Below are 24,569 nucleotides of genomic sequence, written 5' to 3' on the forward strand. Positions count from 1 at the left end.
ACACAGTTTTCCCTCCCGGGCGCCTGGATCTCCCCTCCCCCGGCTCCTGTTTCCTTGTCAAAACTTCCTGCCTTGGCGAGGGCCCGAGTTCCCACCCCCTTCCTGCCCCCCGCCCCTCCGCGCCCCTCCCGGCCCTGCGATCAGCAACGTCCCGTCTCCCCGCCGCTCCCGCAGTCAGGCTGGGGCTCGAAGCGGGGACCCTCGCCCCGTCCTCGGTTGTCCAGTCCTCCTCCTCGCAGACCCCAGCAGTTCCCACCCGAGGCCACAGGAGAGACGGGGTCCCCAGGCAGGTGAGTGACTGCGCGCTCCCCGGCAGGGGAGGCCTGAGTGGTGGGGCCCGGAGACCACCCTGCCCCAGGGAAAGAGCGTGTGGCCCCGAGGTCCCCCTCCTCGATTAGAGTCTGAGGCCCCAGACCCAGGAGTATAGAAAAGAGGGACTGATAAGGAGGGGAAGGGGGCAGTGGAGAGGGCCAGAGAGGATGGATTGGGGGTTCCCTTCCGTAATGAACATGTAAGTGAGATGAAATGCTAGCGAGGTTGTTCCCTGAGCCCCTGGTCCCCGGACTTTGGGAGTCGGGGCAGCCTGGCTCCCTGCCCCCTCCCAGGGCTGGGAAGAGAAGACTGGGTGCTGTCCTTGGCCGGCACTGGGTGCTGTCCTTGGCTTTTAAGGGAAGTGTAGCCACAAGAGCATCGACACTGGAGCCAAGACTGCCTAAGTGCCACCCTCCACTCTGCTGCTGTCTGTGGGGTCTTGGTCAAGAGACCTGACCTCTGTGCCTCAGTTTCTCGTTTCTAAAGGAGAATAATATGGGTTGTGAGGCTTAAGTGAGCAAAAACGTGTCTCCTGCTTTGAATAACAATAGATAAACAGATGATCAGTGTCATCTCTCTGCCCACCGGGGAGAAATGTTTGACGGAGGATGTAGAAGGACCCAAGTTTGCAGGTTCCTGGCTCTTACATCTTTGCCAGTTATGAGGACTGGGGGTTCGGTTTGAGGTCTTGGGCATCTGGATCCTCAGAAAACTTGGCAGGCTGATAATCTGAGGTTGTGCTAAGAGCCAGGTGGGTGTGTGGGGGGTCCAGGAGCCCAGGCCCCATCAAGGCCACCCTTCACCCCTGCTCCCGTCTCCAGCCTCCAGTAGCTGCTCTCCACTCCCCTGTTCTGGCCTGTTATGAGTGGCCTCTCCTGGGGCTGGGCTGTGACCCTAGTCCCCTGGGACAGGAACAGCTTGTACTAGCCTGAGGTTCCCAGGCTCAGCCAGGCCTCAGCTCGGGCAGGATTAGGCCGGGTGTCAGCTCTCAACCCTGGCCTAAGCTGGCCTTGTACTAGGGGGATGGTTAGAGACCAGGGAGCTCATCTCTGAACCCCACTCAAACCCAGCTCATGGTATAGGGCCTGTTGTGTGTGCTGGTGAGCCAGTCATAAGCCAGGGTGTGGGCGCAGCCCTCCTGTCTCCTGTGTCTCCTCCCTGCTGTGTGGCCTCTCCCACTCTTGAGGCCTCTGAAGGTCCACCCACCATGTTCCCCACTGCAGCTGGGGCTGCCATCTCTAGGAGCTGAGTTGGCCAGACTCACTTCTCTGCCTTCCTCTGTCTCCACTGGAGGGTAAAGCTGAGAGTTGGCATCTGTTCCTTCACCCTCTGTCCCCCCTCAACATCTCCTATCAGACTCTCCCAGAAGAGGAAACTCATGCTCCAGGCAGCCCCATCCACCAGTCGGAAACCTGGAGAGAGATAGAAGGTCATGGGGCTGCTGTGTGCCTCCCCCCACCTGACACACACTGCTGGGGAGGAGACTGAGGCCAGGTGGAGCCTCCACCACGGTGCTCCCCAAGCCTCTCCTCTGAGGAGCCTTGGGAGCCTTGAGAAAGAGGCCTCCCAGGACTCATGGGGGACCCTGGGGTGCCATCCTAGCTCTGGGGAGGATGTTGGCTCCTGTCACCTAACCTACAGGGGAGAAACCAGAAGGACGGGGCAGAGAAGACAGGAAAGGAGAGAGAGAAACACAAAGACAGAGATAGAGATATAAATATGGAAACAGAGGCTGACAGATGCAGAGACACAGCAGAGGCATAGACTCATTACAACAAAATGCCCGGAGGGAGAAAAGCAGGCCTGGAAAAATAGAGCAGAGACCTAGGGATAGAACAAAAAGGAGGCGGAGACTGAGGGAGAGGAGGAGAAAGTCAGAAGACCAAAGAGAAACTATGAGGTTAGAAAGCAGCACACTGGAGGCCGGGTGCGGTGGCTCATGCCTGTAATCCCAGCACTTTGGGAGGCTGAGATGGGCGGATCATGAGGTCAGGAGATCGAGACTTCTGGCTGACACGGTGAAACCCTGTCTCCACTAAAAATACAAAAAAAAAAAAAAAAAAATTAGCAGGCGTGGTGGCCGGTGCCTGTAGTCCCAGCTGCTCCAGAGGCTGAGGCAGGAGAATGGCGTGAACCCGGGAGGCGGAGCTTGCAGTGAGCCGAGATCACACCACTGCACTCCAACCTGGGCGACAAAGCGAGACTCCGTCTCAGAAAAAAAGAAAAAGAAAGCAGCACACTGGAAACACCAGGTGAGGTGGCTCACGCCAGTAATCCCAGCACTTTGGGAGGCCAAGGCATGAGGATCTCTGGAGGCCAGGAGTTCAAGACCGGCCTGTTCAACACAATGAGACTGCATCCGTACAATTTTTTTTTTTTTAATTAGCTGGGCGTGGTGGTGCCCGCCTGTGGGCCCAACTACTCAGAAGTCTGAGGTGGGAGGATCGCTTGAGCCCAGGAGGTTGAGGCTGCAGTGAGCCATGATCATGCCACTGCATTCCAGCCTGGGCACACAGTGAAACTCTGTCTCAAAACAAAACAAAACAAAACAAAAAGAAAGCAGCACAGGCTTTGGAATGAGATAGACCTGGCCCAAATCCCTGCTCTGGCTTCAGTTGCCTGTGTGGCCTAGGACAAATCACTGAACCTTTCTGGGATATTTCTTCATAAAATGGGAGGCATAATAGCGCTTACTTTATAGGATTGCTGGGAGAACTAAAAGACAGGATCTAGCCACAGTACACATTTAACGAGGCACGGTAATTAGTATTACAGCACCCATGTGCGGCAAGACGGGAGTCCTGAGAGAAACAGCATGTGGGTGGGCCCTGGGGCATGGCCTGCTCACTGCTGGTGGGTGCTCATGCCCTCCTGCTTTTGCCCTCCGTCCTACCCCCATGAAGTGGCTCCTGGGGCCCAGTCCCTCTGTGTAGCAGGAGATGTGTGCAGTGGACAGTGAGCGGGTGTTGGCCCTGGAAGGGGAGGCACAGGATGAGGGCTCATGCGGTGTGGGCATGCCCCTCCACCTCCAGGTGACTCAGGGCCTGGCGCTACTGTGCACTCATTCCATAGGAACTTGGAGGCCGGCCCTGAGGAATTCCTGCCGGAGGTCAGGAGGGCAAGTCTGGAGCCGCCTTTTGCTTTGTAACGTTGAAAAGTTCTTTCTGCATTCCACTTTCCATCATCTCATCAAACACGCACCTCACTGTGTCTTGAGGGCCCCGGGACAAGGGCCCAGCTCTACTGTCTGGAGTATGGGGAGACGCCACAGCCGCTGAACATCTCTCCCTCTCTCCCATTCCCGGGAAAGTCAAGGCGTACTGGAGTCAGAAAGATTTCAGGGTGTATCAGTCCATCCACTCCACACAAATGTTTAGTTATTGCCTGTTGGGTGCCAGGCATCCTGGGTGTAGGTGCTGGCCAGTGCTGGGGTTATAGTGGTGAGGAAAGCAGAGAAATACCCTGTCCCCAGGGAGCTCCAGTTCAGTGAGGCAGACTAACTTTAATAAAAACATAATGACTCATAGGATGGGAGCTGCGAGGAAACACCCAGGGGGCACCCAGGCCCGCTCACAGAGCCTTGGAGAGGAGTAAGATTTGAGAGAGTCCAGCCTGGTGGGGAAAACAGACTCACAAACCAGCAGTCACAGAAGGGGTATCCATCAGCCTAATCAGTCCAGCAGACTTGGAGTATTTCGGGGGCTGTGAACCCCTGGATTGGCCTGGGTGAGTTCCACTTGCCTCCAGAGGAGGTACACTGGTGCCAGGATTTTGGTTGAGGTTTGGGGAGGCGTGGACCCTCCAGGGACAGATGCATGTCCAGCTGGGAGCCGGCCTCAGGGCATTCAGGGGAGAAGAGCAACCCCAGCCTCCTTGAAGCCATGAGGGTCTGTGGTGACTGTGCTGAGAGCCTGCAGGAAGGCCTGGAGAGTAGGGAGGAGTGCGTGAGGCCAGAGCCACTGAGGGGCTTCTTGGAAGAGGCTGGCCTTGAGGCTGTGTAGAACTGGGCATTTCAGGGGTGGCCTGAGCCACGGTGGCGGTATGGTGAGAGGCATGTGGGGTCAGCGGCTGTCCAGTGTGATGGGAGCGCAGGGGTAGAGGCAATGAAGCTGGACCCCCTGGTAGGGACTGGCCCCCTGGGTGTTCTTTATTGGGGTGTAGGGAGCCACAGAGAGTGGGAGAGAGGGGCAGTGGCCAGAGTACTTTCTGAATGTAATCTTGGGGTGGCGATGAGCAGGGTGGGCCTGAGGGGGTGCTGCTCCCTAGCCTATGTCACCTGCTCCCTAGCCTATGTCACCCCAGGGGTTACCTCCCCACACAGCTTTGTCCTTTGAAGCAGATTGGAATCCTGCTCTTGCCTCTGGCAGCCAGACAGCCCTTGGCAAGGCATTTTACCTGAGACCCTCCACTGTGCTGCCTACAAAATGGGGATGACAATTACCAGCACCTTCCAGGGTGGCGGCGAGGGTTGGGACGGGCACTGGTGACAGCCTCCAGGAGGTGTGCGATAGATGTGTGAATCAGGGTCCCTGCAGCTGTCCCATTTCCTGATTAGTAAACAGGTCGGACCTAGGACCCTCTAGCTTCTGTTTCCTGAGTCACAGAGAACACAAGTCCAGCCCCTCACCCCTGCCCCTTTCCCGCCCAGCCTCTGGCGCACTCTGGTCGCACACGCAGGCTTCCTGTTTCTCCATCCGGCAGACATGCCTGGCGTGCCGAGGGCCTGGCCAGGCTGGATATAGGCAGCGTTCTGTGCTTCAGTGTGCAAGTGTGTACATGGGTGTACTGGGTAGCCGGTGGAGTGCAGCAAGCTGCTGCGGGAGCTCCCTGTGTGGGGAGGGAGGGGAGAAGTCTTTGGACTGGGATCTCACTGCTGGGTGGGAAAGACTAAGTGATTCTGTCTCCATGGCAAAGATAGGTTAGAAAAGACCACAGAGAAACAGACACAAAGACAGGGAGACAGACAGAAAGACAAGAGAGATACAGGGCAAGACAACCTTAGTACCAAGCTAAGACGCATGGCTTTAGTGAGTGGATCGTAGCTGGAGTTCAGCTTCCACTCTGAAAGTGGAAAGCCCTTGAAAGTGGATGCTGTTGTGCAGTACATACACCGTGCAACTGTACATGACAGCCTTAGTATAGAAAGGGAAGAAGAGAGGCAGGAAGACAGAGACCAAGAAGCTGACGAAGGAAGCAGGTGGGGAAAGGTAGACAGCAGAGTTTCTGATGGAGAACAAGACAAAAGTCAAAAAGGAAGAGGCAGAAACCCTGGAGCTTGGAGGATTCTGTTTTTGCATCAACACACATCCACGGAGCAGGCTCTAGTCTGAGGTCTGAGGTTCTGTTCCAGAATGGTCACTGGAACCAGCAGTTCCAACGTTTGCAGGACCCTGAGAGATGGTGGGGAGTGATAGTCTCCCATTTTACAGATGAGGAGATGGAGGATCAGAGGACTCAAGTGATATATTATAACTCAGGTTACACAGCTTGTAAGTAACAGAGATAGGACTAGAAGCTTTGTACTCCCGGGTGGGAAGTGGTGAGACAGAGAAAGAGGGAGATGGAGAAGAGAGGAGGGGGCAGTCGGACAGAGCAAGGAACTAGGGTTGGTGCTCAGGCCCAGGTCCAGGGGAAGCAGAATTCAGGCATTCTGCCTTGTCAACTGCGTCTGGCTTGAAGATGCACCTGGCGGGCAGCCCATCGTTTTGGGGGATCAGGTTCTCGGGGAGCCTGGCCCCTCCCGCCCCACTTCCTTTCTCTCTGTCAGCATTTGCGGCCCCATTCCCATTCCCGGATCATCCTGGGGTTCTTCAGAAAACACAAGAACGTTTTTCCTGGAATTAATACCCAAAGGCGCCAAGGGGAGGGCGGATGGGGGCCACATTGGGTGCAGGAGGAGGAGTGGGACTGAGGACGCTATCATGGAGACAGTTAACATTAACTGAGCATATTAGATACTGGCTCTTACCGCTTTATCTAGACCAACTCATTTAGTCTGCCCAGCGGCCCTACAAAGGAAGTGCTAATCTCATCCCCATTTTATAGGTGAGGGAACTGCAGGCTGGGATTCACACCCAGGCTTGAACTTGGGCAGGGGTTGGGGGTGCAGAGCTGAGGGGTTATCCTTTGCTACATGATTTCCCAGAGAAGCTGGAAGGGAGCCCGTGGGGAAGTCCCTTCTGCTGTCTCACTTCCATTGCTCTTACTCTCTGCTTTCTATAGAAATGGATCCTCCTGTCCACCAGGAACTCTAATCACCCCCTACCCCTGCTCCCCCAAAGCCCACTCTCAATTCCTTCATCCTAGGAGGGGCTGGGGCACAGTGAGGATAGGGGTGCTCCCCACCAGAGGGAACCAGCTGAGCTGGAGTTTGGGGAAGCCCAGGGAGGGTGATCCGGTCTTCTGTGTGGGCTCAGAGGCTGAGAGGGCAGGGATGCTGGGCTGTGCAGGCGGGACTGGGATCTCAGGGCCTGGCCAGGAGCCCAGCCGATTTACATCTTGAGGTGGAGGAGAGAGAAGTGTCAGCTCATTCTTGACTGTAAACACATCTCAGTTCCCACGCTTCTGATCATGTTCTTGTGGCAGCCCCACCCCATCCCCTTCTCCTGTCCAACCCCTGCCAGCTCCCCCACCCCCATAAGAGAGGCTTTGAAAAAGAAGATACAGAGCCCCTGGGCTTCCCATCTGGGCTCGGGAAAGAATGGAATCATGGGGAGTCCTCTGCCAGCAGCCTGGATTTGGATCCCAGCTCTGACACTCCTGGTTGTGTGGTCCTGGTCAGGTTTCTTACTCTCTCTGTGCCTGCTTCCTCATCTCTGAAGTGGGCCATAACACCTACCACAGGGGGTTAATGTGAACTTTAAATGTGATGATCCGTGTAAATCTCTCAACACCCTGCCTGTCTCAGCTCAGTGAACGATACATGGGGTCACATTATGATTCTTGGGAGGGAAGGTGTTTGAGTCCCTCAAACCAGAGGCTTGGAAGGTGAAGGTTGAGTAGGGGAACAGGAGGGGGCCTCTGCATGACGAAGAAGCAAGCCTGCAGCGGGGTGCTCCAGGGTCCCCTCAGTGAATGCAATGTGGACCCCCAGGGCAGGGCAGGGGCCCAGGAGTGGTCTGATTTCACCCCCTTGAGGGGTGTGTGCAATCTCTTGGGGCCCAGCGTTGCTGTGGCTGGGAGGGGTTGGGGGAGCATGGGCCAAGCTCAGGTGCCCTGCCCCTTAGGGACAAAGGCTTAGATGGGAACAAGCCTGGAGGCCAGGCTGGGGTTCTGGGCTCCTGGTCTGGCTTGTGTTCCCTTCTCAGAGGCAGAGGATGGTCAAGCCAAACCCTTCCTCTTCCTTTCAGGACCCCCACCCCATCTGTCCCCTCCCTGGGCCACCCACTGATCTCCCCTGACCCCACTCTGGCTTCCAGCCCCTGGGCTGACCAGCTGATGCCTCCTCCGCACTCCGGCCCTACCCTGAGGACCTTTGGGAAAACAGAACCTACCCACCCCTCCAGCCAGCTAACCTCCCAGCCAGCCAGAAGTGGGTGGGGATTAGAGTCAGCCCCTCCTCATGCTCCTCTGTCCTTCAGTCCATCTCAAAGCCACCCAGGTGAACCGTGTTCTCTAGAAGTTGGCTGAGAGGAGGTGACAGGGACAGGACCTGGGTGGGTGGGGGCTGACGGGAATGGGAGGAAGGACCTTTTCTAGGCCCAACAACAGCTCAACCTATACGGCACTTCCTCCCTGGGCCTTAACTCGGGTCCTTCCTGCAACAGATTTTGTCCATGCCACCACGCCTGGGCAGGGGGATGGCTGGAGAATCCCTGTGCGTCTCAGGAGATGAGGCTCACCCAGGGACAAGGGTGATGAGCCTGGCTTCAGACAGACTGAGCTGCAGTTGGAGCACAGGGGCCCCACACCAGGGCCAGAGCTGAGGGTCCAGGAAGAGGGGAGTGTGGAGACTGAGAAATGAGGCAGAGGTGTGTGGAGGACTCGGGGTCCTGCCCATGGCCCTGGCTGCCAACCACACTGAGGGAGAGGTGGGGAGAAGGTTAGCTGGGGCCAGGCAGAGCGAGCCCTGGAGTGGGTATTGGGCCTGGGAAGATGACTGGAGCAGGACAGGCTGGAAGGGGATGGTTTGGGGACATTAGGAGAAGGAATGACTCTGTCTGGGAGTGGGGATGTGTCTGAGTGATGTGGGGGTGGAGTGCTGGGACAGACTCTGAGGAGTGTCTCTAGGGCGCTCCTGACTGTGGCCTCTCGCCTTCAGAGGGGGCCACAGTGTCAGTTCTGGAGACAAGCTGCCAGAAAGAGGCTTCTGGTCATGGCCCTCCCGTATGCTACCCACTGCGTTCAGGATGGTGGGAGGACGGAGCCACCCCCGTCACGCTCCCTGATGTCCCTCTTCCTAGCCAGGCTCTGTTTCCTGTTTTCAGGCTTCATATCCTGAATGCTGGGATCCCCCAGGACATTCCCTGGCCCTCAAGCCCCAGGCCCCAGGACCCAGGGCTGAGCTGTGGGCAGGCCCTACCTGGTGAGTTACTTGGCTACTGAGGATGGATGGGAGGAAGCACAGAAGAGGCTAGAGGCTGAGATTCGCCCTGTGGGAGGTGTGATGGGGCATGCGGCTGGGCTGCACTGGAGGGGTGGGTAGACGCTGGCACTGGGAGGGGAGGTGGGCCAGCATCCTGGATGAAAGGCTGGAGATTTGGCTGCTGGAGGGTTAAAGGTGAAGGAGGAACACGGCAGTTGAGATAGGGTTAAGTTAGGAGCCTAGACCTGGGGGGGAGGAGGGGCCACCCTCCTTGGGGCTGAGAGCGGCTGTGGGGACCCTGGGAGTGTGTGGGTGTGGGGTGTGAGGTGGGGCCAGGCAGCAACATTCCAGAGATACTCAGGGGGGTAAGGGGCCAGCAACCGCGACCTTTCTCTCATCTCAGAAAAATTATAAGCAGATGTGGGCGCCTCGGGGAGGCATAGAGCAGGGAGCCAGAGCAAGTTTTGGGAACACGGAGCGCAGAACCTGAAGCCGGCTTCGGGGATGGGCACTGTGGGAGCTCAGCCTCTCCCGAGCTCAGGAGCTGAGGCAGCAGAGTCGTCTGAAGTCCTGGGAGCCAGGGGCGGTGGGGATGGAGAGGACCCCATTTCCAAATGGCTGACAGGGTGGTCTGAGGGAGGCAGGAGCTTTTCCTTAAATGTAAGACCAGGTTGGTGACCTTGTCAGGTGATAACACCTAGAGCTGGGTGTTGTGGTGTGCTGGCTGAGGTGTCACAGCTGACTCCAGGAGGGAGACTGGCCTTGGGTTTTAGTGTTTGCTAGTTTGTCTAGTGTCAATAATCCCCCATGCCTGACTTCAAGCTACTCATGTGACATCATTGAACATGTTGCTAGGAAGAGATGCATACAATTGCCTCTCTGGGCCCGTATGAGCTGGCTCCAGCACACCACTGGTTGGGAGGTCACCTGGACCCAGCCCCACTCCACCTCATAGAGCAGGAAACCCCTGACAGCATTTCATCAGGCTGGTTTTGGCTTCCGCCTGCATATATCCAGTGACCTGGAACTCACCACCTGAGGTAGCCTATTTCATTCCTGAGCCACTCTGACTGTTGAAAAGTTCTTCCTCTGACTGAGCCCAAGGCTGCGTCCTTCATCACTTCCCCTCACTGGTTCCAGTCTCACACCTTGGTACAAATATCAAAGTGCCCTGGGTAGGGCCTGGGCTGGGGACTGGGGATTCAGAGATGAAAGGCACTGGGCCCCTGCCTCTGGAGGTCATGGTCAGGGAGCAGGCACTGCAACAGCGGGGTGGGGGTGAATGGTACTGGGACCCCCAGAAGGAATGAGTGGGGTTGTCTGCCAATGAGGATCAGGAAGTGGAGGAGGGAAGGGGTGGCACCTGAACTAGACCTTGAAAGATGAGAACTCTGGGTGAAGAATGAGACGTGAGTGTGTCTAAGTAAACTATGAGCAAAGACCGGAGGCGTGGAAGTGACTGCAGCTCAGGAGTGAGGTGTGGGGGAGCTAGAGCCCAGAGCAAGGGGCCAGAGGACGCGGGGCCGCAGCCTGGTCTCTTCTGCATGCCCACGGCTCAGGTCTCTGCAGACAGGTCCTCCAGGTTGCTGGCTGCAGTGGCCCTGCCCGCTCTGTGCCGACCCTGCTGCAGGCCTCTGCAATGTCACCGCCTCTGTGTCCCCTCCTTCTCCTGGCCGTGGGCCTGAGGCTGGCTGGAACTCTCAACCCCAGTGATCCCAATACCTGCAGCTTCTGGGAAAGGTGAGAGGGCCCCTGCTGCACCTTGAGGGCACGAAGCCCTAGCTCCCGATTGTCCTTATTGTCCCTACGGGAGTTCTCTTCCTGGTCCTCCTTTAACCTCCTTCCTTCCCTCCAGTCTCTCCCCTCCTGCCTTTTTCTCTGTTTCTGCTCTCTCTACTCCTCTGTATGGGTTGCCTTTGACTCCAGCCCCATTTCTGACCTTGTCTCAGTCTCTGAGCCATCCTTTCTCTGTCCCTGTCCCTTAGTTCCTGTGGGAGGCCAACTTTGGAACAGAGCACAGAGTGGGAGTCATTCATTGTGGAGCAAGCAGAGGGGCTGGCCCAGGAGGAGCAAAGGAAACAGGGCGGGGAGAAAAGACCCAGGGCAAAATATAGCCGGAAATGCTTCAGCCCATCTCTGCCAACTGGACCCAAGAGTCAGTTCTCTCTTACCCTTTCCATACAGTGAGGGGAGGGCAGGGAGAGAAAAATGGAAGGCTCTGGTCCAATAGAGTGGGAAGGGGGCTCTGATGGAGGGTATCCCAGGAACTTTCCAGTTCTGGGAGACACCCTCCAGATTTGAGAGGTGAGACAGAATGGGGGTCCCATCCTAGGCTTGGGGAGCCAGCCCCAGCGTTGGGCTGTGGATTCCCCACTGTGGCCAAGCCCTCATGGCCGTTTTCCCATTGCGGCCGCTCAGGCCTCCTCCTGCCCTCGGTCCTGACCCTGTTCCCTGTCTTGCAGCTTCACTACCACTACCAAGGAGTCCCACTCCCGCCCCTTCAGCCTGCTCCCCTCAGAGCCCTGCGAGCGGCCCTGGGAGGGCCCCCATACTTGCCCCCAGCCCACGTGAGTGCTCCTCATCCTCCATGGGTGGATGGGCTGCCTGAGTCTCTGCCTCAGCCTGGCCCCTGGCTCTCTGTACCTGTTTGCTTCTCAGAAACTCAGAGGAAACTCCTGGCTTCTAGGGACTCATTCTGCATGGTCTGTGTCGGGTGCGTGTGTATGGGATGTATATGTGAATGCATGTGTGTGTGTTTAGGGTACACATGCATGTTACAGTATATGCCTGTGGGGCTGGGGTGGGGGCAAGAAGGGAATGCTCTTTCTTTCTTTTTTTAATAGACAAGGTCTCACTGTGTCACCCAGGCTGGAGTGCGGTGGCGAGATCGTAGTGCACTGCAACCTCAAACAGGGAATGCCCTTTCTATGCGCCCTCAGCCCAGAGTGTTAAGTGGTGCCCCTACCCTGGCCACACTGTGGTGAGTGCGGACAGCAGAGGGGGCTGAGGGCTGCCTTCCTGGCCTCCGCAGGGTTGTATACCGGACCGTGTACCGTCAGGTGGTGAAGACAGACCACCGCCAGCGCCTGCAATGCTGCCATGGCTTCTACGAGAGCAGGGGGTTCTGTGTCCGTGAGTCCAGGGTTGGGTTAGGGAGTGGGGTGGGGCAATGGGATGGCAGGAGCTTAGCCTTAGCCTTAGGACTTAACCTTCTGAGTCCCTCCCGGCCCCCGCTAGAATGGGGTTACTCCTCTGCCCTTTTGGGTTCCCCCTCCTCTCCTCTCCCTGGCCTTGTCCCCAGGATGTGGATCAGCACTTCCCTCTCCATCGCCACTTCACACCCTTCTCTCCAGCTGGCCCCATGTGTCTCCCACCCCATCTCTCCATGTCCCTCAACAGTGTCTCTGCATTGCTCTCTGCCCTAGAGCTCTCGTTCTGTCTTTGGGCTGTCTCTGGGCTGTCTCTGTGTCTCTGTCGACTTGGTGTCTGGGTCTGCCTCTGTCTCTTCCTGTCCCTGACTCTCTGTTGCTATTGGTCTCTGACTTGTCACTATCTAGTCTCTCCTGCCCACTACACCCCGCTCCCAGCACTCTAATGACTGGAGCCTGTCTTCCTCTTCCTCCCACTTCCCTCAGCCACTGCCCATCACTAGCCTCTGCAAACACTGCTTTCCAGAGAACCCCGGCCCTCACCCGCCCTCTCTCTGGACAGTGTCCATGTCCAGACCCCCTCTGAGATTCTCCCCCCGAAGCATTTTCCCAACAAGGTGCTCAGACAATTTCACAAAAAGGAACCGGGAACCCAGAATGCTGGCATCTTGCTAAGTTCTCCCCCTGAGTTGCTGCCCCTCAGTCTTGATCTTAGAGGCAAAACTGGGGCTTTGAGAACCTCAGGTCCCTGATTTTGGAAGAAGGTGGGGTTAGGCTTTGCAGGATAAAAGCTGGGTAGGGACAGGGGTGGACACATCTCACCACACCCATCTCTGTCCCAGCGCTCTGTGCCCAGGAGTGTGTCCATGGCCGTTGTGTGGCACCCAATCAGTGCCAATGTGTGCCAGGCTGGCGGGGCGATGACTGTTCCAGTGGTGAGTGGCTACTGACCCCAGGGAGTGGCCTCTTGTGCCTTCAGGGCCACAGGACCCTCAGGTACACCCTCCCTACCAGGGTACAGGGGCTTAGGACCCCAGGGCTATTACCCGCCAGAGCTCCATTGCTTTTCTGGAGATGTGGAAGACAGGGCGGGCATGTGAGGGCTGGGAGACAGAGATGGGGAGGCTGCGGATGGACTAGACCCCCGGTGACCCTTCCTGCCTCCTTATCCCACAGAATGTGCCCCAGGAATGTGGGGGCCACAGTGTGACAGGCCCTGCAGCTGCGGCAACAACAGCTCGTGTGATCCCAAGAGTGGGGAATGTTCTTGCCCTTTGGGTCTGCAGCCCCCAAACTGTCTTCAGCCCTGTACCCCTGGCTACTATGGCCCTGCCTGCCAGTTCCGCTGCCAGTGCCACGGGGCACGCTGCGATCCCCAGACCGGAGCCTGCTTCTGCCCTGCAGAGAGAACTGGGCCCAGGTGTGTAATGGGGGGAATGACACTTTAACGAAGTCACAGACACAAGGCAACACAGACCTATGTGGGGAAATGAGGCAACTCAGAAAAGGCCCCAAGTGTGGGGATGGTGTGGAGGCCAAGATCCTGGTCCCAGCGGATCCTGTGCCACCTCACTAGTGGAGTGACCTTGAGCAAATCATTGACTCTTCGTGGGCTTGTTTCCTGTCTGTAAAATGGGAATAGTATTGTTTACATGGAAGGGTGGCAGTGAAGATAACATGAGGTAGCACGTGTGTGAAGACATGCTGTAAAGTGAGGCTGGGACAAGGACCCAGAGAACCCTGTTGCAAGGCAGGGTACAGGGGGAGCTGGGGAGTCCTAGGAGGAAGAAGGTAGAACTAGGTGGAAATCAGGATCAAGCTTTGTGGAGGCGCTCATGGACCTGAGCCTATTATAGTAGCACAGATGTTCCCCAAGAGAGAACAAGCCCAGCCAAGGTGAGGAGGTGGGGGCGCCCAAAAGGCAGACATGCCACCCGTGGCTCTTTGCTCACCCCCACCTGCTGGGTGTCCCTGCCATTTCCAGTCCTGGAAACCTTTGCTTTCTGACTCGACAGTCCCCAGCAGGGAAGAGCAAGTGTGAATCACTAAGTCCTGAGGTGGGGGTTGTGGGGGCAGTCCTTGGAGGCAAGAGGGGAAGCAGTTATTGCTTGTTTGCACATTGACTCCACCCGCTCTGTCCTGCAGCTGTGACGTGTCCTGTTCCCAGGGCACTTCTGGCTTCTTCTGCCCCAGTACCCATCCTTGCCAAAATGGAGGCGTCTTCCAAGCCCCACAGGGCTCCTGCAGCTGCCCTCCTGGATGGATGGTACGGAGGGTGGGGCCTATGGGCATGGGGTGTGGGTCTGGGGAGAATTCTGTGGATGGTGCTAAGCAGGCCTCCAAGGAGGGTGTGAATGAAGGGGGTGAGCTCTGTGGTTATGGGGGTGTCAAGGGGTCCTGTGGCCTTGGGGAGGAGGCTGGGTGCCCGGGGCCCTGTTGACCTTCTCATCCCCACAGGGCACCATCTGCTCCCTGCCCTGCCCAGAGGGCTTTCATGGACCCAACTGCTCCCAGGAATGTCGCTGCCACAACGGAGGCCTCTGTGACCGATTCACTGGGCAGTGCCGCTGCGCTCCGGGTTACACTGGGGATCGGTGAGTGGTGTGGGGAGGGCGGGAGGCGGGAGGGAGGAGGTGGGGCGGCGCCACGCTCACTCAGCTAGGTGCCCAGGTGCCGGGAGGAGTGCCCGGTGGGCCGCTTTGGGCAGGACTGTGCTGAGACGTGCGACTGCGCTCCGGATGCCCGTTGCTTCCCGGCCAATGGCGCATGTCTGTGCGAACACGGCTTCACTGGAGACCGCTGCACCGAGCGCCTCTGCCCCGACGGCTTCTACGGTCTCAGCTGCCAGGCCCCCTGCACCTGCCACCCGGAGCACAGCCTCAGGTGGGCCGCGGGACAAGTCAAAGGATCAAGAGGCCAATGGGGAGGTCTTCGGGGCCGAAGTCACCACAGCGCCAGGGCCATATCCAGGCGGGACAGGTGTCACAGAAGGGGAAAGGGAGGGGCCTCGGGGGCCGGGAGGGGCCTGGGGTACCGCTACTTGTCCCAACCCCGTTTTCAGAATAGCACGGAGCCTCTCTAGTGGCCCCCTTACCCCAGCGTTGTGCGAATCCCACCCACCACGCGGAGGGGTCGAGGAAGGAAGCTGGCCTGCCCTGGCCCAGCTCAGACCGCGCCCCGCCCCGCCTCTGCCCCCAGCTGCCACCCGATGAACGGGGAGTGCTCCTGCCTGCCGGGCTGGGCGGGCCTTCACTGCAACGAGAGCTGCCCGCAGGACACGCACGGGCCGGGGTGCCAGGAACACTGTCTTTGCCTGCACGGTGGCGTCTGCCAGGCTACCAGCGGCCTCTGTCAGTGCGCGCCGGGCTACACGGTGAGGCGCGCCTCGCTGCAAGGAAGCGAGGCAGGTGGAGAGGCCAAGGAATGGGCCGCCCCTCTCACCCGCTCACCCTCTTTCAGGGCCCTCACTGTGCTAGTCTTTGTCCTCCCGACACCTATGGTGTCAACTGTTCCGCACGCTGCTCATGTGAAAATGCCATCGCCTGCTCACCCATCGACGGCGAGTGCGTCTGCAAGGAAGGTAATAGGACGGAGTTTCCCAGAGAGAAGACTTGAGTGATGGCCAAGGGAAGAAGGGAGATCCAGGAGGATGGGTAGGCCAAGGGCAGGGGAGCAGCTGCAGGGTAAGGGTGGAGGGGCAGCACCTGGACACAGGGAAAGTATCCAGGCTACTTGCTTCCTGGAAAATCCACTTTGCTTTTCTTCAAGCACAAAGATCCTACCTGTCCTTAAAGGCCGAGGCCAAAAGACACCTCACTGGTGAACATCCCTCACGCTCAATCATACAGAAATACAATTACCACCCTGGGAAGGGCCTCATACCTGCCAGAGTGACACATTGGCAACCTTTAGGCTGGATTTTGATACAGTTGTGTTTTGTTTGGCTACCTCTCTATTAACAAGTCTCCCATCTGCAGTCCCCACTACTCCCTATTGTCTGGCACATCCTCTGTATAAGTCATTTAGTTACCTGATGGAGCTCTTGTAAACATTTGGATTACTGCCATCCCCTTTATCTTGCAGAAGGCACCCCAGACCCAGAATGGGGTGGTACCTCACTGGAAGGCAGTTAGCCTTCTGCTCAGCATCAAATAGTTCATAAGCTTTTCTCCTGTATAGTGCCATGAACACCCCCCACCCGCCCCAGCTCATAGCATAGAATCTGGCCCAGCCAACTTCCACTGTGTGCTTGCTCAGGAGGGGAGCTGAGTCCCCACACCTACCTACCAGGCCCCTCCTCCAGGTTGGCAGCGTGGTAACTGCTCTGTGCCCTGCCCACCTGGAACCTGGGGCTTCGGTTGCAATGCCAGCTGCCAGTGTGCCCATGAGGCAGTCTGCAGCCCCCAAACTGGAGCTTGTACCTGCACCCCTGGGTGGCATGGGGCCCACTGCCAGCTGCCTTGTCCGGTGAGTGCTGGACAGCCTGTCTGCCTGGGGGAGGGAGGGCATGGCGTCCCCTAGCTGACTGGCCTACTTACTCTCCACTCCTTCTCCAAGAAGGGGCAGTTTGGAGAAGGCTGTGCCAGTCGCTGTGACTGTGACCACTCTGATGGCTGTGACCCTGTTCATGGACGCTGTCAGTGCCAGGCTGGCTGGATGGGTGAGTATTCTGGGGCCCCAGGCCTACTGTGGATAGGGGGATGCATCCATAGGAAATGTGTCCAGAAGAGCCCCCTGGAACTGAAGGGGGCCCAGCCAGGCACACCCGACTGCTGTCTCCCGCAGGCACGCGCTGCCACCTGTCTTGCCCTGAGGGCTTATGGGGAGTCAACTGTAGCAACACCTGCACCTGCAAGAATGGGGGCACCTGCCTCCCTGAGAATGGCAACTGTGTGTGTGCACCCGGATTCCGAGGCCCCTCCTGCCAGAGATGTGAGGCTCCTTACTGCCCCCTCCACCTGCCACCAGCAGGGGTCAGTGTAGCGTCAGATGCCAGTGCACTCCCCACCTGCAACCTTACCCCTGGTCTGGTTCTCTGACTCGTCTTCAGACTAGTTACTGCAGTGGGAAGGAGGGAGGGAGACGGTGGGGTAAGGGTTGATTGAGGATTGGCCTCTGCCCCCAGTCACCATGTACCCCTTTCCCCCAGCCTGTCAGCCTGGCCGCTATGGCAAACGCTGTGTGCCCTGCAAGTGCGCTAACCACTCCTTCTGTCACCCCTCGAACGGGACCTGCTACTGCCTGGCTGGCTGGACAGGCCCTGACTGCTCCCAGCGTATGTGGTAGCTTGTGTGTCTGAGCACCTGTGCATGCTGAGAGGGGGTGCTGAGGACGGGAGGTCTGTGTCCCCCAGCTCCTGGGTATAAAATCCTCTGGGCCCACCTCGAGCAAATATTTATTGGGCACCACCTACATGCTGGGTACTGTTCTAGATGCTAAGGATGCAGCAGTGAACGGGTCAGGGGAAAAGAAATTCCTGCCTTTCTGCCTGGGAAGCCTGGGAAGAACAGTATTTTTACGGGAGCAGGGGAAATCATAGGCTTAGCTTGGGACTTCTTTTCTTTTCTTTCCTTCTTCTTTCTTTCTTTCCTTCCTTCCTTCCTTCCTTCCTTTTTTCTTTCTTTCCTTCCTTCCTTTTTTCTTCCTCGCCTCCCCTCCCCTCCCCTTCNCAAAATTTTGCTAACAGATGCGTTGGCCTCTTACTGTATAGAGCTGATTCTTTCAGATCTTACTTGAATGACCATGTTTTCTACAGTAAAGTTACATGTCAAATAATGGCAACAAAAACTGATTCTTCTAGCTTTTAGGTACTTTTATTTTAAAAATGGAATTTCAAATCATCTTCTCAATTTTTATGAATATTTTAATAAAACTGCAGAAAACATAAAGCAAAAGTCTACTGATATTTTGTCCAGATACTTGCCCTCTATCTGCATATTCTATAGACATTGCAAGTGCACATTTAAGCAAGTTTTGTTTAATCTATAAACTTTTCTTTTTAAGACAGAGTCTCATTCTGTTGCCCAGGCTATAGTGCAGTGGCATGATCTCGGCTCCCTGCAACCTCTGCCTCTGGTTTAGTTAATTCTTTTGCCCCAGCCTCCCCAGTAGCTGGGATTACAGGCAAGCACCACCACAGCAGGCTAATTTTTGTATGTTTAGTAGAGACCCCCAGGGTTTCATCACGTTGGCCAGGCTGGTCTCCAACTCCTTACCTCAGGTGATCCACCCGCCTCAGGTGATCTTGGCCTCCCAAAGTGCTGGGATTACAGGTGTGAGCCACTGCACCCAGCCCTTTTTTTCTTTTGCACTTTTCAGTTTATTTTTATTTATATATTAATAAATACATGTATTTATTTTGTGAGCCTTTCCCCCACAAAAATATATTACGATCATCGAAAAGATTAGCCCAAAAAAGCCAAGTAAAACGAGTTTGGAAAGAGGAAACAGGCTGTTATGAAGAAGGTTGAATGTCAGCTTACCAGCAGGCAGGGTAAAGAAGGAAGTCATCTTGGTGAAGAGTTTTTCCACAGAATCTGGTTACAACTACTATTAGATTATTGTTAGTGTCAGACACACAAAAATAATGCCTTAAACAGGATATATGTTTACTTCTGTCTTATGTTAAAAACAAAACAAAAATCCATCTGGGGTAGCTTGGAAGCCTTTGGTTGTGTGGCACTGAATACATTATTTTGAAGTGCAGATGTTAAGTAGTTGGACATGTGGGTTTGGAGTTTGGGGAGAGATGGGGCTGGAAATAATCATTTGTGAGTCATTGGTTGCAGATACTGTTCAAAGCTTTGGTGTCCCCAGGGAGACCAAAGCTGAGCTAAAGGCTTCAGTGGTGCTGGGGGCTGAGAGTTCATCCAGGAGGAGCTGTACCCACCCCACCCAGACAGGCCCCTTGTCTCCCGTAGCATGCCCTCCAGGACACTGGGGAGAAAACTGTGCCCAGACCTGCCAATGTCACCATGGTGGGACCTGCCATCCCCAGGACGGGAGCTGTATCTGCCCCCTAGGCTGGACTGGACACCGCTGCTTAGAAGGTACCAACAGAAGGGGAACTCCAGGCCCCTGCCTCCAACTTACCCCTTACCCAAAAAGGAGACTAGAGTTTCATGTCCCCTCTGATGCCTGCCTGCCTCCTTGGCTGTCTCCCCAGGCTGCCCTCTGGGGACATTCGGTGCTAACTGCTCCCAGCCATGCCAGTGTGGTCCTGGAGAAAAGTGCCACCCAGAGACTGGGGCCTGTGTTTGTCCCCCAGGGCACAGTGGTGCACCTTGCAGGATTGGTGAGTTTTTTGCCCCCTCCTTCCCACACATTGTCTCCAGGGAACTGGGACCTAGGCCCCTCATACTGTCCCTACTTCCCTCCTGGGCACCTCTCCCATGCAGCAGAGCCAAGATGCCATTCTGAGTGACCGTCCCATCCCACACAGGAATCCAGGAGCCCTTTACTGTGATGCCTACCACTCCAGTAGCGTATAACTCTCTGGGTGCAGTGATTGGCATTGCAGTGCTGGGGTCCCTTGTGGTAGCCCTAGTGGCACTGTTCATTGGCTATCGGCACTGGCAAAAAGGCAAGGAGCACCACCACCTGGCTGTGGCTTACAGCAGTGGGCGACTGGATGGCTCCGAGTATGTCATGCCAGGTGAGTTGGCACGGGGCCTGGGGCACAGATGAGTGGCTGGCTCATAGGCACAAGAGTGGATGCTGGGCGTGACCCAAAGGGAAGATGAGGAGTGGGGAGGAGGGAGGAAGGGAGGTCAGGGAGGGCCAAAGTACTGATCTCCAGGGACAGAACAGCTCTCTTGGACTCCTGCCCGTCGCTGAGCTCACCCTGTGCTTGTGTCTGTCATGCAGATGTCCCTCCGAGCTACAGTCACTACTACTCCAACCCCAGCTACCACACCCTGTCACAGTGCTCCCCGAACCCCCCACCCCCTAACAAGGTCAGTGCCGGGGGAGAGGGTGCACTGTGGAGGGAAGCGTGCAGACCTGATTCTCTGGAAAGCCCTGTCCTTGCCTCTTGCTCTCCCTCCTGCACTGCCCCCTTAGGTTCCAGGCCCACTCTTTGCCAGCCTGCAGGCCCCTGAGCGGTCAGGTGGGGCCCACGGGCATGATAACCACACCACCCTGCCTGCTGACTGGAAGCACCGCCGGGAGCCCCCTCCAGGGCCTCTGGACAGGGGTAGGTGCCGAGAGGCCAGGGCCTCTGGTGCGGGTGGACGTGTGCAGCCCAGATGCCGCATCTGAGTGTGTGTGTCTGGAGGCGGGGGCTCTGGGCCCCAGTTCTAGAGGAAGCGCGAGCCTGGGGAGGGGACATAGGATTGATAACCGGTTGCCTCCTCCTTCTCAGGGAGCAGCCGCCTGGACCGAAGCTACAGCTATAGCTACAACAATGGCCCAGGCCCATTCTATAATAAAGGTATGGGCACGGGGGCAACGAGGGAGGTGGCTGAGCTGGGGCTAAGGAACCAGTGCCTCTGTGGAGCCTGACTTCTTTCCTCTATCCTTAGGGCTCATCTCTGAAGAGGAGCTCGGGGCCAGCGTGGCTTCCCTTAGCAGTGAGAACCCCTATGCCACCATCCGGGACCTGCCCAGCCTGCCAGGGGGCCCCCGGGAGAGCAGCTACATGGAGATGAAAGGCCCTCCCTCAGGATCTCCCCCCAGGCAGCCTCCTCAGTTCTGGGACAGCCAGAGGCGGCGGCAGCCCCAGCCACAGAGAGACAGTGGCACCTATGAGCAGCCCAGCCCCCTGATCCATGGTGAGCCCTCCCTCTCCACTGGCAGGAGCAGCAGAGAACTGGGACAAGGGAGGCAGAAACAGAGAAGGAACAGAGGGAGAGGAGAAGGCATAATGTGGCACCAAGAGTGAGGCCTTTGGGGTCAGCTTCGGGGTCAAATCAGGCATGATGGGGAGGCGACGTGGCCTCTCAGAGCCTGTGTCCTCATCTGGAGAACAGTTTGGTGAACCTACCTCGCCGGACTCGGGATTGAAGTGGGGTTGTATAGCATCAGAGTGGTGGAGCTGGTACCCAGAAAAGTAGGGAGCCAGGCAGGTGATAAAGTCTCCTCATATTATGGGAGGTGGGCAGGCTGAGGTGGCTTTCTCCCCTGGCAGCTGAGGAACTAAGAGTGTTTTGCTCGGAGCCGCACGGCCAGCTGATGGTAAATTGGTGTATGTATCCAGGCCCTTCTCTTTGCCTTGAAGAGGTTGAAGAGGAGAGGAGTGAGGTGGGAGTGGTCGGAGTGGGGAGAGTGGTGGGAGGAGCCACTCCCTCTCATCCTGTCCTTTTTGTTTCCAGACCGAGACCCTGTGGGCTCCCAGCCCCCTCTGCCTCCGGGCCTACCCCCTGGCCACTATGACTCACCCAAGAACAGCCACATCCGTGGACATTATGACTTGCCTCCAGTACGGCATCCCCCATCACCTCCACTTCGTCGTCAGGACCGTTGAGGAGCCAGGATGGTGTGGCAGAGGCCAGCAGACCTGGCTGTTGCTGCCCAAGGCTGGGGACAGAGCCTAGTGTACCCCTGCCAGGAGCAGGGAGTGGACCGGCAGGCCGTGAACATGAAGAACACTTAACGGAGCAAGTGAATGGAGAGATGGGAGCCTCGTTCCCGGGTTCCACCATGGGAAACACTGATCAGCAGGATGCCTGGCTCCCTTTCCCAACCCACTGCTCCCAAGGCCCCCAGGGCCCTGTGTATATAAACTGGTGGGTTGGAAGTTGCTGGGTAACTGATTTCAGACGTGTGTGGGGTATCTTTTCTGTGCACGCTCGGGCTGGGCTCTGTGCGTGTGTGTGTTTCTGTGATTTTAGAAGGGTACCTGGCACAGGTTCTGTCCTAGGACGCTTACCATTTAGTAGGGAGACGGACCCAACCCAATTAACTCTAGCAATAGCCTCCTAACTGGCCTCCCTCCATTCATTCAGTGAACCTTCCAATGCACGGCTCAAAATTTCAAAATACAGGCTGGTTAGTTACTCCCTACCTGAAAGCCTTCATAGGTGCCCCTTGGCTCTTCTGCCAGTATCAAAACTTTTGAAGGCCTTAAAGTCCCTGCTTGCCTGGCCCATCTGTCTCTCCAGCCTCACCTTAAACTGTGTTCCTGTCACTGCACGCCAGTCACACAGGCCTCTAGGTCCTCCAGTAGGCCACACTTCTTTCTAGCACAGGGACTTGCACACTTGGAGTGCCCTTCCTCCCCCACTCACCTGTTCACCCTTACTCTTCCTTTACACCTCCTCCTCAAGGAAGCACCCACCCTCCGTACGTGTTTCACAGCCCTGATTGCAGCTGTGTTCACTCACCAGGTACCTGCAGAAGGCCTATAGGGTGCCAGGCACTTCTTTAATGTGTTCTTTCTTTATGTGATTATTTGATTAATCTCTGCCTCCCCCACTAGACTGTAAGCTCCCTGAAGGCAAGAATCCTGTGCTCAATATTAGCTCTCCCTTGGTGCAGAGTAGGCACTCAATAAATGCTCCCCAAAGGCTGAGTGGCTGACTGAATTAAAGTACCAGTGACATGCAGTAACTGCTAAGATAGATGAGCCACCTGTGTGCTCTGACAGTTATAGACTGAATAAGTTGGAGACTTCCCTAAACGGTGGCATTTCCATAGGGTAACAACACAGAGCTCAGAGGTGGGAAGGTGCCAGGGGCAGGGGGGCAGAGGGGCTGGGGCTGAGGGCGGGTGAAGAAGCTGGAGACAGGATTACAGGAGAGAGTACAGGCATGCCTCGATTTATTGCACTTTACAGGGAGCGGAATTGTTAAAGAAATTGAAGGTTTGGGGACATATAGGTGACAGCAATAGGTTAAGAAAAGTGAAGTAAAGAAATTGAAGATTTATGTCAACACTGCTTTAAGCAAATCTATTGGCACCATTTTTCCAACAGCATGTGCTCGCTTTGGGTCTCTGCATTGCATTTTGGTAATTCTTGCAATATTTCAAGCATTTTCATTGTTATTATATGTGTTATAGTGATCTGTGATCAGTGATCTTTGATATATTATTGTAATTGTTTTGGGGTGCCATGAACCGCACCCATATAACATGGCAAACTTCATCAACAAACGTTGTGTGTGTCCTGACTGCTCCATCGACCAGCCGTTCCCCCACCTCTCTTAGGGCCTCTCTATTCCCTGAGACACACTTTCCTTAAAAGCCAAAGCCTAATCTATAGCAAGACCCTAACTCTCTTCAGTTTTATGAAGGCTGAGAGAGGTGATGAAGCTACAGAAAAGTTAGAAGCCAGCAGAAGTTGGTTCGTGAAGTTTAATGAAAGAAGTTTAAGAAGCCATCTCCATAACATAAAAGTGCAAGGTGAAACAGCCCATGCTGATGTAGAAGCTGCAGTAAGTTATCCAGAAGATCTAGCTAAGACAATTGATGAAGGTGGCTCCTCTAAACAACAGATTCTCAATGTAGACAAAACAGCCTGTATTAGAGGAGGATGCCATCTAGGACTTTCATAGCTAGAAAGAAGTCAATGTCTGGCTTCAGAGCTTCAAAGGACAGGTGTTAGGGGCTAATACAGCTGGTAACTTTAAGTTGAAGCCCATGCTTATTTACCATTCCAAAAATGCTCAGGCCCTTAAGAATTATGCTGAGTCTTTAATGTGGCGTGGTGGCACATGCCTGTAGTCATAGCTACTTGGGAGGCTGAGGTGGGAGGTTCACTTAAGTTCAGGAGTAGAAGGCTATAGTGAGCTATGATCATGCCATTGGACTCCAGCCTTGGTGACAGAGCAAGATCCTGCCTCTAAAAAGAAAAAAAAAAAAAAAAAAGGCCGGATGTGGTGACTCACGCCTATAATCCCAGCACTTTGGGAGGCTGACTGGGGAGGATCACTTGAGGTCAGGAATTCGAGACCAGCCTGGCCAACATGGTGAAACTTCATCTCCACTAAAAATACAAAAAAAAAATTAGCTAGGTGTGGTGGCACACATCTGTAGTCCCAGCTACTGGAGAGGCTGAGGCAGGAGAACAGTTTGAACCTGGGAGGCGGAGGTTACAGTGAGCCAAGATCGTGCCACTGCACTCCAGCCTGGGTGACAGAGCATGAATCCATCTCAAAATAAATAAATAAATAGAAAAGAATGCTAATTTTACCCTGCCTGTGTCCCTGTGCTCTGGAAATGGAACAAAGTCTGGACGATAGCACGTCTGTTTACAGCATGGTTTACTGAATATTTTAAGCCCACTATTGAGATCTACTGCTCAGAAAAAAAGTATTCCTCTCAAAATATTACTGCCCCTTGACAATGCACCTGGAGATATACAAGGAGATTAATGTTGTTTGCATGGTTGCTAATACAGTATCCATTCTGCAGTCTGTGGATTGAGGAGCAATTTCGACTTTCAAGTCTGATTATTTAAGAAACACATTTTTGTAAAGCATGAGTTGCCATACATAGTGATTCCTCTGATGGATCTGGGCAAATTCAAATGAAAACCTTCTGGATAGGATTCACCATTCTAAATGCCATTAAGAACATTTGTGATTCATGATGGGAGGAGGTTAAAATATCCATGCTAACAGGAGTTTGGAAGAAGTTGACTCCAA

The 24,569-nt window shown here is 55.6% G+C and overlaps 1 protein-coding gene across 14 annotated transcripts; it reads left to right on the top strand.

Annotated features, from left to right (window-relative positions):
* Positions 1-127: 127 nt before the first annotated feature.
* PEAR1 (platelet endothelial aggregation receptor 1) lies at positions 128-23,071 on the top strand. Of its 14 annotated transcripts, none has more exons than XM_017852568.1 (23): positions 128-290; positions 8,739-9,876; positions 10,406-10,576; positions 11,299-11,403; positions 11,868-11,968; positions 12,828-12,920; positions 13,162-13,405; positions 14,131-14,251; positions 14,443-14,579; positions 14,656-14,964; positions 15,184-15,565; positions 16,276-16,452; positions 16,543-16,645; positions 16,771-16,917; positions 17,135-17,260; positions 18,906-19,034; positions 19,151-19,279; positions 19,427-19,639; positions 19,852-19,940; positions 20,047-20,179; positions 20,348-20,416; positions 20,508-20,756; positions 21,297-23,071. In XM_017852568.1, exons 3-23 carry the CDS (start codon positions 10,476-10,478, stop codon positions 21,446-21,448), a joined length of 3,309 nt encoding a protein of 1,102 aa, XP_017708057.1. In that variant the 5' UTR covers positions 128-290; positions 8,739-9,876; positions 10,406-10,475; the 3' UTR covers positions 21,449-23,071. The 14 variants fall into 14 exon arrangements, with proteins under 14 accessions (XP_017708057.1, XP_017708061.1, XP_017708060.1 ...); XM_017852572.1 differs by having other exon boundaries at positions 8,739-8,912; positions 10,396-10,576; XM_017852571.1 differs by having other exon boundaries at positions 8,739-8,912.
* Positions 23,072-24,569: the final 1,498 nt, after the last annotated feature.

This window comes from Rhinopithecus bieti, unplaced genomic scaffold (genome assembly GCF_001698545.2).
Source record: "Rhinopithecus bieti isolate Rb0 unplaced genomic scaffold, ASM169854v2 scaffold_33937, whole genome shotgun sequence".
NCBI lineage: Eukaryota > Metazoa > Chordata > Mammalia > Primates > Cercopithecidae > Rhinopithecus > Rhinopithecus bieti.

Excerpts from the sequence above, each read along its gene's own strand:
- PEAR1 (XM_017852568.1), top strand. The coding sequence starts at position 10,476 with ATGTCACCGCCTCTGTGTCCCCTCCTTCTCCTGGCCGTGGGCCTGAGG. Across the intron at positions 12,921-13,161 it reads GGGCGATGACTGTTCCAGTG|AATGTGCCCCAGGAATGTGG; the intron begins GTGAGTGGCTAC and ends CTTATCCCACAG. Across the intron at positions 20,417-20,507 it reads AGGCCCATTCTATAATAAAG|GGCTCATCTCTGAAGAGGAG; the intron begins GTATGGGCACGG and ends CTCTATCCTTAG.